The following is a 13,916-nucleotide window of genomic DNA, read 5'->3' as shown; positions in this document are numbered from 1 at the left end:
GGATAGAGGCTAGTGTAGAGAGATAAAGAGGGAAGGCCTCCTGGAAGTGACAATTGTGACAAAATGCTAAAGTGATAGGTGCTAAGTACTCCCACGTCCCACAGCGAACGTTCCATGTTCCACGTTCCTGGCTCAGTTATCTCTGGCTGCATCACAAATTACCCCAAAGCTTCGTAAACGACAACAAGCATTTATTAGCTCGCAGTTTCCGTGGCGCTGAGTTCAAGAGCAGCTTGGCTGGGTGACTGGTTCTTCCCCGGGATCTCGCATATCCCGTCAAGAGGCTCCCTGGGGCCAAGGTCTCTGTGCTGAAGCTGGGAGATCTGCTTCCAAGATGGGGCGCTCTCTCCAAAGGGCCGATGGAGCGTCCTCCCAATGTGGCACGGGCCAGGGTGGAAGCCATGCCCCCTTGGATGCTTTGGCCGCACAAGTCACAAGCTGTGACCGCTGCTATCTTTTTCACCCCAACCGGTTCCGAGTCGTCGTGGGAGGAGACGCCATGAGAGCGTGAACACCGAGATGTGAGGATCATCAGGGGCCATCCTGAAGGCTGGTCACCACCATCACATGCACAGAACTTGCAAAGGATGGTTTTTCACCCTGAGCTTGACATGGACTGGAAGTTATTTAAAAAGTGAGAGTTGATGGGGCGCCTGGGTGGCGCAGTCGGTTAAGCGTCCGACTTCAGCCAGGTCACGATCTCGCGGTCCGTGAGTTCGAGCCCCGCGTCAGGCTCTGAGCTGATGGCTCAGAGCCTGGAGCCTGTTTCCGATTCTGTGTCTCCCTCTCTCTCTGCCCCTCCCCCGTTCATGCTCTGTCTCTCTCTGTCCCAAAAATAAATAAACGTTGAAAAAAAAAAAAAATTAAAAAGTGAGAGTTGAAGAGAGAAGTCTGTCCACCTCATTGGTAAAGCAAGGGATGAGGTTTTGACTCTGATCCCAAACCAGGGACCTGTGGGAAGGGGCTGCAGGAGGAGTGGCCGCATCTTTGGGTTCAGCACAGACGTGGGAGTTCCCTGAGAGCCAAGTGAAGACAGTGGGGTAACCAGGCTGGAGCCATTTGGAGTGCTCTGCCCAAGTGGGCAGCCTGCCTTGTGTTTCTCCAAAGGCCTGCCATCAGCCTTTGGGGCCAACGGCCTGAGAATCACCCATGACTCCTCTCTTCTCTCATTTCATGGCTCTGGCAAGTTGAATTTTCAAAAGATGGCTGCAACAGTATCTGTCCTACATGTGCTCATGCAACGTGACCTCGCCAGTCCGCGCAGGAGTCCAACGCTCCCCTTGAATCTGGGACGGTGGCAGTGACTCTCTTCTGACCACAGAATGTGGTGTGACTGACAGCTGCCATGCAGCCTCCACCTGGCTGTGTCAGAACACGTGCTCCCTGCCGCCATGTTGCGAGGAAACCCAAGCCGTATGGAGGTGTTTGCTCAACAGTCCCAGCTGAGGCCAGACTTCAAGCTGTCCCCACCCAGGTGCCAGACATGCATGTGAAGACACCTCCTGATGTTTGCAGCCCCCCAGGACAGTAGAGTCACTGTAGAGTAGATTCAACCTCCCGCCCATTGAATCTTCCTATCTGAGGCCCCGGACGTTGTGGAGCAGAAACCAGCTGTCCCTACCATGCCCTGTCCCCTAGAATCTGTGACTGTCACTGAAGTGACTCTTAGCCACTAAGTTTGGGCTGGTTTGTTAGATACCCTAGATATTGGAAATCTGGCAAATCTGTTAGGAATCCTGGGTGGCTGTACCTTCACAACATAACCAGCTTCTGAGCCGGTCTGACCTCCCAGTCTAAGCCGTCTGCTCGGATTACAGTAACAGCCTCCTTCTGGTCTGCCTGCCTTCTGCCCTTGCCCTCCATAGAGTGGAACTCATAGAGGCAGACAGGTGGTTGCCAGGGGCTGGAGGAGGCAAAAATTGGGTAGGTGTTGGTTAAGGGGAGCAGAGTTTCAGTTATGTAAGATAAATGAGTTCTGGGGAATCAGTGTACAATGATGTGACTATAATTGATGATGTTGTACTGTGTAGTTGAAATTTGCTATAAGGGTAGATCTTGGATCTTCTAGGAAGGAAGGAAGGAAGGAAGGAAAAAAGAGAAAGAAAGAAAGAAAGAAAGAAAGAAAGAGAAAAAAAGAAAGGAAGGAAGGAGGAAAGAAAGAAAAAGAAAAAAGGAAGAAAGAAAGAAAGAAAAAGAAAAAAGAAAGAAAGGAAGAAAGAAAGAAAGAAAAAGAAAAAATAAAGGAAGGAGGAAAGAAAGAAAGAGAAAGAAAGAAAGAAAAAGAAAGAAAGAAAGAAAAGAAAGGAAGGAAGAAAGAAAGAAAAAGAAAAAGAAAAAAAGAAAAAAGAAAGGAAGGAAGGAGGAAAGAAAGAAAGAAGGAAGGAAAGAAAGAAAGAAAGAAAGAGAAAAAAGAAAAAAGAAAGGAAGGAAGGAAGGAGGAAAGAAAAAAGGAAAGAGAAAGAAAGAAAGAAAGAAAAAGAAAAAAGAAAAAAAAGAAAGGAAGGAAGGAAGGAGGAAAGAAAAAAAGGAAAGAGAAAGAAAGAAAGAAAGAGAAAGAAAGAAAGAAAAGAAAGAAAGAAAGGGAAAGAAAGGGAACTAGTAACTGTAAGGTAACAGTTCTAGCAGTTTTTGGTGGAGCCTGTCAGGTTTTCCACCTAGAGTATCGTGTTATCTGCAAAGAGTGAAAGTTCGACTCCTTCCTTGGCAATCTGGATGCCTTTTATTTCTTTGTGTTGTCTGCTGAGGCTGGGACTTCCAACGCTGTGTTGAACAACAGTGGTGAGAGTGGTGAGATCCCTCTATCCCTACTTTCTTGGGGATTTTTCTCAAGAAAGGATGCCGTGGTTTGTCACATGCTTTTTCTGCATCTAGTGAGAGGATCATCTGGTTCTTGTCCTTTCTTTTATCAATGTGGTGTATCACACAGATTGATTCACAGATCTCGAAGCAGCCCTGAAGCCCAGGAATGACTCCCACTTGATCAGGTTGAAAAATTCTGTTAATGTACTGTTGAATTCAGTTTGCTAGTATCTTGTCCAGAACTTGTGCATCCAGGCTCATCGGGGATATTGGCCCATAATTCTCCTTTTGAGTGGGTCTTTGTCTGGTTTGGGAACCAAGGTAACGCTGGCTTCATAGAATGGGTCTGGAAGGTGCTGGATATGTTATGGTAACTATTTCACAATGTACACGTACATCAGATCATCAGTTTGCACACCCTGAATATACACGAAACATCTATTTTATCTCAGCGTTGGCGGGAAAGAAGTCTGAACTCAAGGTTTTGGCACAGCCATGCTCTTTCCAGAAGCTCTAGGGGGGTACCCTCTCCTGCCTCTTCCAGCATCTGGGGCTCCTGATGCTCCCTGGCTGCGGCCGCGTCCCCCAGTGTCTGCCTCCGTGGTCACCCGGCCTCTCCCTGTGTGTCTGTGCCTCAAGTGTCTCTCTCCTTCCTCTGAAGCTTTACACCATGCTGGTGGCTTTGAAGACGCAGGAAGGGGCCATGAGCCAAGGAATGCAGGTCTAGAAGCTTGAAAAGGCAAAAAAAAAAAAAAAAAAAAAAAAAGGTGGCCCAGTCGCTTAAGCGTCTGACTTTGGCTCAGGTCATGATCTCACAGTCCGTGAGTCCGAGCCCTGCGTCACGCTCCGGGCTGACAGCTCGGAGCCTGGAGCCCGCTTCGGATTCTGCGTCTCCCTCTCTCTCTGCCCCTCCCCTGCTCATGCTCTGTCTCTCTCAAAAATAAACATTTAAAAAAATAAATAAAATAAAAATATTTTTAAAAACCAAACAAACAGATTCTCCCACGGGATCCTCTGCTGACACCTGGGTTCAGCCCCCATCCAACAATTTGAACTTCAGACCTCGAGAACTGTAAAAGAGCCCGTTCCTGTCGTGCGAAGCCACTAAATTTGGGGGGATTTGCCATGGTAACCATAGGAAACCATTCCATACCGCAAGGGGCAAGACCCCAATTCCCCCCCCTCATAAGGGCTTTCTGCTGAAAGTAAAAGGCATTGAAACGCAAACTGGCTTAAGGCTTAAGCAACAAGGAAATCCCACCCGGCGTGTGCTAGGGTAGGATATTAGGTTGGGTTGCTGTAACAGACATTCAGAACAACATCAACTTAAAATAGAATTGCTTGCCTCACAGATCAATATAAGCAACCCACAGTCTCCACAAGCGGAAAATCTTTGCCAGCACATGGGGAAGGTGTGTGCTGAAGTTGGGGCGGGGGGGGGGGGGGCTGCAGCAGACCAGCCTCCCTCTCCAGGGAAAGCTCACCCCAAGGGCTGGGCTTTCCCCGTAACACTGCAAGAAGTAACGTGCAAAACTTCCCCAACCTGCCTGAGGCGTAGGTACAGCCGTTCCCATTCTACAGATGGGGAAATAGAGACTCGCCTGAGAAAAGGAGCCTGTCTGCTGAGCATACCCTGGACCACAAGGCTCCAGAAGGATGTGTGAGGTCAGAGGGAAGGGAGGGGACGAAGGTGAGGTTGCACCAGCCAAGAGGACTGATAGCATCTCTGCCCCACCAAGGGCGCCCCTTGAGGTGAGCGGATCTGGGGCAAGATCAGGGCGGCGAAGGCCAGATGGTCTCGCTGGGAGCTGGTAATGGCCACACGGCCAAGGCCATCCTTCAGGGCCGGCCACACAGTGGGTGCTCAGGACCTGGTAGAGGAATCCAGTCCCATCAACTGGGCATACATAAGGCCACGGGCCCAGGCTGACCCCAGCTCTGCCCCAGTCTTGCTGCGTGACCCCAGGGGAGTAGAACAACATCTCTGAGCAAAAGTCTTCTGATAGGCCCAATGGGGATCGGGGATTCAGTTGTCCATTTCATCCATTCAGCAGATACGTGTTGACAACTCCCCATGTGTTACGCTATATTCCAGGGTACTGGGATACCTTGTTCAACAACAACACAACACAAAGGAAGATCACAGAATGGAAATCTCACAAAGCATGTTCTCAGACCGGACGCGAATTAAACTAGAACTCGCAGAACGGTATCTGGAAAACCCGCAAGTGTTTGGAAATTAAATCACGCCCACAGGTCAAAGAGGAAGTTGAAAATTAAAAATATTTTTAACTGACGAAAAGTGAAAGGATGCCATATCAAACTGCGGGGGGTGCAGCGAAAGCAGGGCTAAGGGGGGGCGACACAGGGCACGGATGCTTATGTTGAAGCAGGGGATGGGGTATATTTGAAAGTTGCTGAGAGTCCTTTTTTTTTTTTTTTTTTTTGGCCGTTTTTTTTTTTTCCCCCGAGTAACACTCTTGGAAACATCTTTCTAGGCAATTCTCTACGTTCTTTACAGGGTTGCCTACCCATCCATTCACTAACACTGTTCACAAGAAGCCAAATAGGGAACACTCATAAAGATCCGTCTTTCTCGGGGCGCCTGGGTGACTCATCGGTTAAGCATCCAACTCTTGATAGTGGCTCAGGGCATGGCCTCGGGGTTCACGAGACTGAGCCCCACGTTGGGCTCTGCACGGAGCGTGGAGCCTGCTTGGAATTCTCTCGCTCGCTCGCTCGCTCACTCTCAAATAAGTACATAAATAAAGTTCTCATCACAAGAAAAAAATTGTAACTCTGAGTGGATGCAAACTAGACTTACTGTGGCAATAACTTTGCCATATACACATATGTAGAAGCATTTTGTTGCGCATCTGACACTAATATGATGTCATGTGTCATTTATATCTCAATTTTTAAAAAGAAGAAAAAGGTGGGGCGCCTGAGCGTCCAACTTCAGCTCAGGTCATGATCTCACAGCTCGTGGGTTCGAGCCCCACGTCGGGCTCTGTCCTGACAGCTCAGCGCCTGGAGCCTGCTTTGGATTCTGTGTCTCCCTCTCTCTGCTCCTCCCCTGCTCATGCTCGCTTGCTCTATCAGAAATAAACTTTTAAAAAAATGTTAAAAATAAATAAAATAAAATAAAATAAATTAAATAAAAAGGTGATCGGGGAAAAGCCTGAAACTGGAATAGACTGGAGGACATGGAGGAAGGCCACGGATAATGGCTGGCTATCTGGTGGAAGAGGAATCCAGGCTGTGCAAAGGCCCTGAGGTGTGTTCAAAAAAACAGGAAATGTCCCCCTTCTCCGTGAGCGTTTCTTTAACAACCGACCCTCCTCCCAACCCTCCTTCTTTATAATTCTCCGTGATCGTTGTCACCATCTGACATTCCATATCCCTCAGTTCTTTCTCTTGTCCGTTGCCTGTCTGCCCCCCATTAACAGCTCAGCTCCGCTACACCGCACACAGTAGGTGTCCAATGGGTGTTTGTTGAATGAATGAGTGACTGGCCTACCTGCCCAGCCCTGACGAAGGCCACCCAGGAGGCCAAGCCCCTCACTCATCCCTCCAACACCAACCAGCCAACCTCCCCGCAGGCAGCCGCAATCCCAGGGCGGCTCCAGGGCCAGATCACAAATGCCATCTTTTCTGCCCCGTGGGCAGATTAAGGCCTGCCCCAGGGGCTTTCTAGGCCTCGCTGACCTTGTTTTTCCTCCTCCCCCTGAACCGAATTACCCAAAGCTTCCTATCTCCCATCCAGCAGACCGTGGCAAGGCGTAGACACCGCCCAGAATTTCCTTCTCCACCCCGGGGGCCCACTTGGGCCTCTGAGACTGTTCTGCTCGCGAAATGTTAAGACAGCACCTGCCTGGGGCAGGCCACAGGAGGCAGGAGAGGGTGGCGAGGGAAGCAGGAAGGAGGGGTGGGGGGCTGTGAGCAGTGAACCAGCGTATGGGGGGGGGGGGGGAGAGGGGAAGGGGGGGAGAGGGGACGGGGGTGGTGGGCAGGGGACACCGGAAAGTCTCTTTGTCAAATGGTTAGTGGAGAAAAACAGGAAGATTGCGTGGCACCGTTGGCCAAGGCCCGGCCCCTTCCTCACCCCGCCACAGGCTGCGTCATATCACCGTCCCCCTGACACCATCTCCCCCAGGTCCCAACTCTGAGTATGCACAGGCCACACTGAGATATTCGAGTCCACGGCCCTCGGGACAAAAATGGGCCCCTTCCCCCCACCCTTCAGCCTCTAGTGAAATGACTGGTCCGGGAGCTTTCTCTCTGGTTGCCCTTTGTTAACCCGGAAAAAAAAAAAAAATAAAACAGTCAATTATTTGACCAGCAAAATGAGTGTGTTTGGAAAAAGCAGAGAATCGCACCCCGGGATGAGCAAGGTGCGGCCAAACCACAGGCGAGACCAGAGAACCAAGGGGAGGCCCGCTCTTCTATAAAGGAAAGAGGGGGTCGGAGGGCCTCTTATATACAAAAAGTCCGCTGGAACAAATCTGGAGTTGCAAGTGTGCTGGCTTCTCACTGGCTGAGTCGTGACCTTGTCTCATCCGCTGGGCCGTCGCCTCCAAGAAGGAACTCTTTCACCCTCCCTGCGGAGGGAGCAAAGCTCAGCAAGGCACCTCTTCTCCTGCAGGGTCGGCTATGGAGGAGGGCGGTAGGGCGCGAGAGCGCCCCCTCCTGGCCGCCCCGCTCCGTTTGCAACGCGGCTTCCTTTTCCCCGCCTCCTGCCTTCCAGTTAGGGTGCAGCCCAGACACGAGTAATCGTGGGAAGCAAGTACTGGGCGCCTACTGTATACCAGGCAGTGAGCGCTTTTCGTGCGACCACCTAACTGACTCCTCCAAACCACGCTCTCCGGTTATTCATCTGTTGACCGCATAGACGCTTACGCAGCCCGTCACCTCTGGGTAAGCAGCTGAAGCCCAGAGAAAGGGAGGGGGAGGAGAGACATCCAGAACAAGGTTGGGCTGCCTGGTACAGCTGTGCAGATGGTGCACTGCACAATTCCAGGAGCGCCGTTCAGAAAGACTGCAGTGTGAATGCTGCCCCCTGGAGTCCGAAAGAGCACAAGAATCACAACTCTATGTCATGCTCCTGGGTCAGGTCCCAAGTAGCCCTGGAAAGGAAGTCTCAGACACCGTGGGTCCATCCTCGAGAGCCTGTTTTCTCCACCTAATAACGTATTGAGGCCACTTCTCCGTGTCAGCACGTGAAAGTCAGCTCAGCAATTCCCCCAAGGGTGGTTTTCAGACCAGCAACATCGCCATCACCCGGAAACTTGTTAGAAATGCAGATTCTGGGAACCCACCCCATACCTCCTGAGTCCGACCCTTTGGGGCTGGGTCCAGCTTTTACTCCGTATGAAATGAGGGACGAGGAGAGGGTTGCAGCCGAGGAATGACACGATCTAACTTCCTTTCTGTCAGGTGCACGAGACACTGCCAAGCCCCCATTGAACGACTCCTCTTTGTGAGCCTGTGCGGGTTTCCGGACAGTAACAAATTTGCACAGCATTTGGTACAGTTGAACGCTGAGGCCAAGAAGCGTATCCGGCGGCATTAAACTGTGTTCTGTACTCTTAAATTTTCATACATGCAAGCCCTAATGTAACAAGCGTGAAGTGTAATACCAATTCTTTAGAGTGGCCATGAGAGGACTAGTAGAATTGCATCTTTTTTCTTTATAAAGCTATTACTTTGTTTAAAGTGTAGTTAAAGTATTTATTTATTCTGAGAGAGAAATATTTAAAATATTTATTTAAATAAAATACTTACGTATTCTGAGAGAGAAAGCAAACAAGCAAGGGAGGGGCAGAGAGAGAGGGAAGGAGAGAGAGAATCCCAGGCAGGCCCTTGGGCACAGCACAGAGGCCGAGGTGGGGCTCCAACCCACAAACTGTGAGATCATGACCTGACCCGAAATCAACAGTTAGACGCTTAACCAACTGAGTCACCCAGACGCCCCTAGATTTTTTTTTTTATTATTATTTGAGAGAGAGAGAGAGAGAAAGTGTGGGGGGAGAAGGAGGGAGGGAAAAAGAGAATCTTGAGCAGGCTCCACGCTCCGCGCGGAGCCAGTCTCAGGGCTCTATCCCACGGCGCTGGGATCATGACCAGGGTAGAAATGCATCTTATTTTATGCATGTAGAAATGCATCTACAATTGCATCTTATTTTATTTTTACAGAAGTATCCAATGGGATTTATTTAAAATGTCAGCTTGAAATACTTTTATTTATAAATAACTTTATTTGATTATTTGAATTCAATTTAATCAATTAAAATATTGATTGTGAGTAACTGTATTTAAACTTTTGATGTTTGCTAATTATATTACCAGTACTGTGCAGGGTTTTGTTTTTGTTTCGTTTTGTTTTTTAAGACAAAGTCAAAAAGTTCTAGAGGAAAAACGTTTTTGGGGGGAAATACTGTACACTATGAAAAATAACTTTCATTTATGCTCTAGCCCCGGGAGACCAGAGGCGCCCAGGGAGGGGAGGGAAAGGCCCCTGGCCCCTGGCCCCACTGTCCCTCATCGCCTGCCCCGCTGGTTTCCAGAAGCAGGAAGCCCCCCTTCTGGAATCCACCTGATCCCTAGAAAGGACGCGCTGTGCCTGTGCTGTCTCCGCCTGACCGCCAGGTGGAGCCAGAGAAAACGGAAGTCCTCCGGAGTCGTTCATCTCCCTGATCCCGGCTGCGGCCTGCACAACCCGGAAGCCGTGGCTGGCGAAGGGGCAGTGCTTCCGGGCAGGAGCGAGGTGACCCCGGCGGCTGCAGGAACCTGCGGCTACTGCAGCCATGGGGGCGCATCTCGCCCGGCGCTATGTGACCGATCCGTCGGGGGAACCCGACCCCCAGCGGATGCCCACCTTCCCCCCCGACTACGGCTTCCCGGGGCGCAAGGAGCGCGGTGAGGCCCAGTGCGCAGGCGCGGCCGGCGGGCTCGGGGCGCGAACCCCCGAATCCCGGGGTCCCCGGGGTTGGGTTCGGGCTTCTCGTGCTGTGTCTGGGCTCAGCCCTGGTCTCGGCCCGGAAGAGTCCGGAGGACACGCGTGAGCCTGCCTGAGTGTGGAGGCATCCCAGGCAGAAGTCACGGTGTGAGCGAAAAGCCCGGGGGCGAGAGTGACAGTCGGGGGCCTAATGAGGCGGTCGGAGCTGAGCTCAGTCCCGGAATCACTGGGGAGCCAGGGGAGGGCTTAGCACGGAAGGGGCGTGTCCACCGTACCTCTATCCAGATATCGCTGCTGTTTGGGGGTGTACACAAAGCGAAACGGGGGCTCGCGCCGCACATGCTGTCCCGCTCGTTGCTTCTTTTTTTAAATGAGTAATGTCAAGCACATCGAGGGCCAACCTGGCCGGGTCTCGGGTCGGGCACCGCGCATACATCAGGCAGTGACTAAAGAGAGCCCCAGCCCCGTGGGAGAGACAGCGGAGCCAGGCATTATCTCGGGCGCCGCCCCTGGGGGATATCAAGGCAGGCTCCCAGGAGTCGGTGGCTGGAGGCGAGATCTGAGAGGGATACGTAGGAATCGGCCAGATGACATACAAGGAGAGGGGAGGGTCGGTGCTTCTGACCAGATTTGCTTTGCCAAAAGGTTGTGCTGGCTGCTGGGCGGGCCACAGGCAGGGCGACCGAAGCCGGTGGTGTGCAGAGAGGTCTGGGTTCGAGAGAACCAGGAGGCGGACGCCTCCGGTGCCCCGAATCCTGAGAGTCCTGCAGCCCCGCCTGCACCTGCAGTCCATCAGTCCCCCCACCTCCTGATCCACTGCCCGTCGCCCCTGGCGTTGCCCATAATCCCACGGGCCTGTGCTCCACTGACCTGCGGAAACTCGGCTCTCCCTCCTGGCAGGAGGTGCAGCTGAGTATCACGGGAGAGAAACCCCCAACCTCGCTGACTGGTCTCCCCTTTGCTCCCCTCGGCGGACCCTTCATGTTACTGGTTTTCCCGCCACATTCCCTGGCACTCGGGTGGCCCTTGTGCCTTCCTAGACCACTGTCCCCCACCTTCTCTGTGACTCTGGCACCTTCTCCCACCTCCCTCCCACTTCCGTCGGCTGGTCACTTTACATCCACCCGTCAAGGAGCCAGAAGCAACCAGAAGAGCTCACCTGGCCTCCCTGCGTCCCTGGGCCTTGGCCTTCTCTCCCGTTACTCTGCACGATCTGCCCGTGCTCTAGCTAAGCACCCCCCGCCCCCGCTCCAGAGGAACCCTTTTGTGCCCCCTCACCTATGAGAGGGCTGCCCCAGCCGTTCTCCCCTCTCGCGGCATTGGTTTTCCCGTCAATGTGCAAACACGCTGTTGCTCCTGCCGTTTCAAAATCCCCTCCAGCGGTCTCCTGCCACCTCACTGAAGGGGCTGCTGTCCCGCTTCCCTCCCACCCCCACGCCGCGCGTACCACTGGACCCCGTTGTCAGTTGTCACTTCTCACCGACCCGCCGCGGTCGCCTCCTGGAAACCCCTCGTCACCCGGGCCCCCACACGCCCACCCACCTCGCTGACGCTCCCTCAGGATTCTTGCCCACGTCCCTGTCTTGTGACTGTTGAGGTGCCTCGCTGCTTGGGCCTTCTGTCTCCACTCACTCCCGCCAATCCCTGGGGGTGTGTCTGCTAGACCCCCTGTTTCACACGCCTTGTGATGCTCCCAAGTTTTCATCTCAGGCCGGGCCTGGACCCTGAACTCCGGGCTCACAGGTGCACTACCTGTATGGCATCTCCCACTCAGCAGGTCCGAAACAGAGTTTGTGACACCCTCCCCGCCCCCACCAAGCGGGCCCCTGCCTCCAGCTCCGACGGCATGCTCAGGCTGATCCCTGGGGCATCCTGAATATCAGGGCCTTTGCACCTGCTGTTCCACGGCTGGCAGTGCTCTTCCCCCAGGTGTGTGTGTGACTCACTCCCCCGCCTTCGGATGCCAGTCCTGAGGGACCCCCTCCACGTAAAGCTGTGACGCAGCCCCCAACCCCGCTCCTCCCTCCCTTGCTTTACTGTTCTCCCTACTCCAGACCGTTGCCGGACATTCTGCAATGCTGTAGTTCTATCTGTGTGGTCTGCGTCTGCCTTCAAGGGCGTGCGTCCCTGTCTGGCATGGTTCCTACTGTACCCCCAACACCCGGCACATGGTAGGCACTCTGTAAATCCTGGCTGCTGAGGGATGATGCCGGAGCCCCGGGTGCGCCGCGTTGCCGTGGAAGCCAGCAGGTGGATACCCCCGCCTGGGGCTCAGATGAAGGGAGTGGGGGGAGCAGGTTGGGGCTCATCCCCAGGGAGTAGCGATCGAAGCCGCCGACTGGAATGCGCAGAGGGCTCCTAGCAAGGACCACTGGAAGCCAACATTTAATGTCTGGGCAGCCGCGGAGCGGGAGGGCACGTGAAGAGGGGGTGGTCCCCAGGGAGCTGTGGGGATGAGGTTCGAGAAGGAAACACACACGCACGGGGTCCTGGCATCTTGGGAGGCCCTGGTGAGAGCCCCGTGTGAGCAGTGCTGGGGTGGGGTGTGGAAGCTGGAGGAGAGCGGGGTGCAGGGGCAGGAGGTGAGGGCCTGGGCCGGAGAGACAGGCAGAGGGGAGGGAAGCCAGCCAGGGGAAGAGCGTGAGATTGCCGGGGACGCCTTTTGGTGCTGATGGGAAGGAGCCGGACCGAGAAAGATGTCGAGGGGAGCGGAGGTGGCCCCTGAGGGTGCCGGCAGGCTGGGTCCTGGGCGCCCATGCTGCCCTGAGCCCTCTCGGAGGCCGAGAAAGGAACGCAGGTCACCAGGCACGGTGGGCACAGGCTGGGGTATGTGGCCAGTTCCTAACAGCCCCACTGGGCCCCCCGAAAGGGGATTCACCCACCAGGACCCTGGAGCTAGTGTTCAGCTCTGAGTCACGAGCCTGGGCACTTCCCATGTGTTCGCTCAGGCAGCACTCACTGTGGACTCTGGGGCGGGGGACCATGACTCCATTTCTTAGCGGAGGAAGCGGAGGCCGGCCCAGAGGGCAAAGCTGAGGTCCGGGTCCGCCAGGCAACACGCCCCACGCCGGGGTGCGCCCCGCAGAGGGACACGCTGGGAGAAAGTGTTTCTGAGCGTGGGCCCTGCAGGGTGGGCCTGTCCAGAGAGTGAGCCCAGGGTCGAGGGGGGGGGCGGGTGGAAGGAGACCCAGGGAAGGGAGGTGAGGATCCAGCACAGATGTCGAGGTGCCCCGGGGTGAAGGGAAGAGACGGACCCTGATCCGTGGCCGCCAGCTGCACGTTGCCCGCTGGGTCCGCCTGGCATCAGGTGTGATGGTGGGGACGGGTGTCTAGCAGCGAGACCCCGACGAGCCCGCCCGCTCCTTGCAGAGATGGTGGCCACACAGCAGCAGATGAATGACGCGCAGCTGGTGCTCCAGCAGCGAGACTACTGCGCCCACTACCTCATCCGGCTGCTCAAGTGCAAGCGTGACAGCTTCCCCAACTTCCTGGCCTGCAAGCACGAGCAGCACGACTGGGACCACTGCGAGCACCTCGAGTGAGCCCTGGCCCCGGCCCCAGCCCCTGGCCTGGCCTCCACCCCGCACCCCAGCCCGGCCCCAGCCCCTGGCCTGGCCTCAACCCCGGCCCACGCCCCAGCCTGGCCCGGCCCCACCTTGGTGGAAGGAGGACTCTCAAGGGCCCTGATGGGTGGACGGGTGGTCTCGAGGCCACCTGGAGGAATGGCCAGGCCAGGCTTCCTGGTGGGAGGCCCAGCTTCCGCCCCAGGGCTCGCTGTCAACCAGCCAGCACCCGCTCGGCAGACCCCAGACTTAAAGCAGCCACTCGCCGGTAGGTCTTTCCTACTCAGGCCTCCCAGAAAGCCGTGGGACGCCCATTCCGGGCCCTTCCACTTCCTGGGGCTTGGGAGGACCTGGCCAGGGGCCCTGACACCCGTTCACGTGCTCTGCTCTGCTCGCAGCTACGTGATGCGCATGAAGGAGTTTGAGCGGGAACGGAGGCTGCTCCAGCGGAAGAAGCGGCGGGAGCAGCGGGCGGCAGACGTGGCCCAAGGCCAGGGGCCCGGCGAGGTGGCCCCCGAGGTAGCCCTGTAGCGGACCTGCCCCCACCCTGTGGACCAGTCGATAAATAAAAGCCTCCGGGCCCCTCAGCCGGAACC

At 54.8% G+C, this 13,916-nt stretch overlaps 1 protein-coding gene across 1 annotated transcript; it reads left to right on the top strand.

Annotated features, from left to right (window-relative positions):
• The first annotated feature begins 9,530 nt into the window (after nucleotides 1-9,530).
• NDUFB7 (NADH:ubiquinone oxidoreductase subunit B7) lies at nucleotides 9,531-13,914 on the top strand. Its single transcript, XM_045492272.1, has 3 exons — nucleotides 9,531-9,717; nucleotides 13,127-13,295; nucleotides 13,719-13,914. The coding sequence occupies exons 1-3, from the start codon at nucleotides 9,606-9,608 to the stop codon at nucleotides 13,849-13,851; spliced, it is 414 nt and encodes a 137-aa protein (XP_045348228.1). The 5' UTR covers nucleotides 9,531-9,605; the 3' UTR covers nucleotides 13,852-13,914.
• Nucleotides 13,915-13,916: the final 2 nt, after the last annotated feature.

This window comes from Leopardus geoffroyi, chromosome A2 (genome assembly GCF_018350155.1).
Source record: "Leopardus geoffroyi isolate Oge1 chromosome A2, O.geoffroyi_Oge1_pat1.0, whole genome shotgun sequence".
Classification (NCBI taxonomy): Eukaryota; Metazoa; Chordata; class Mammalia; order Carnivora; family Felidae; genus Leopardus; species Leopardus geoffroyi.
The sequence above is the reverse complement of the archived record's forward strand: the minus strand, read 5'-3'. Positions and strand labels throughout refer to the sequence as shown.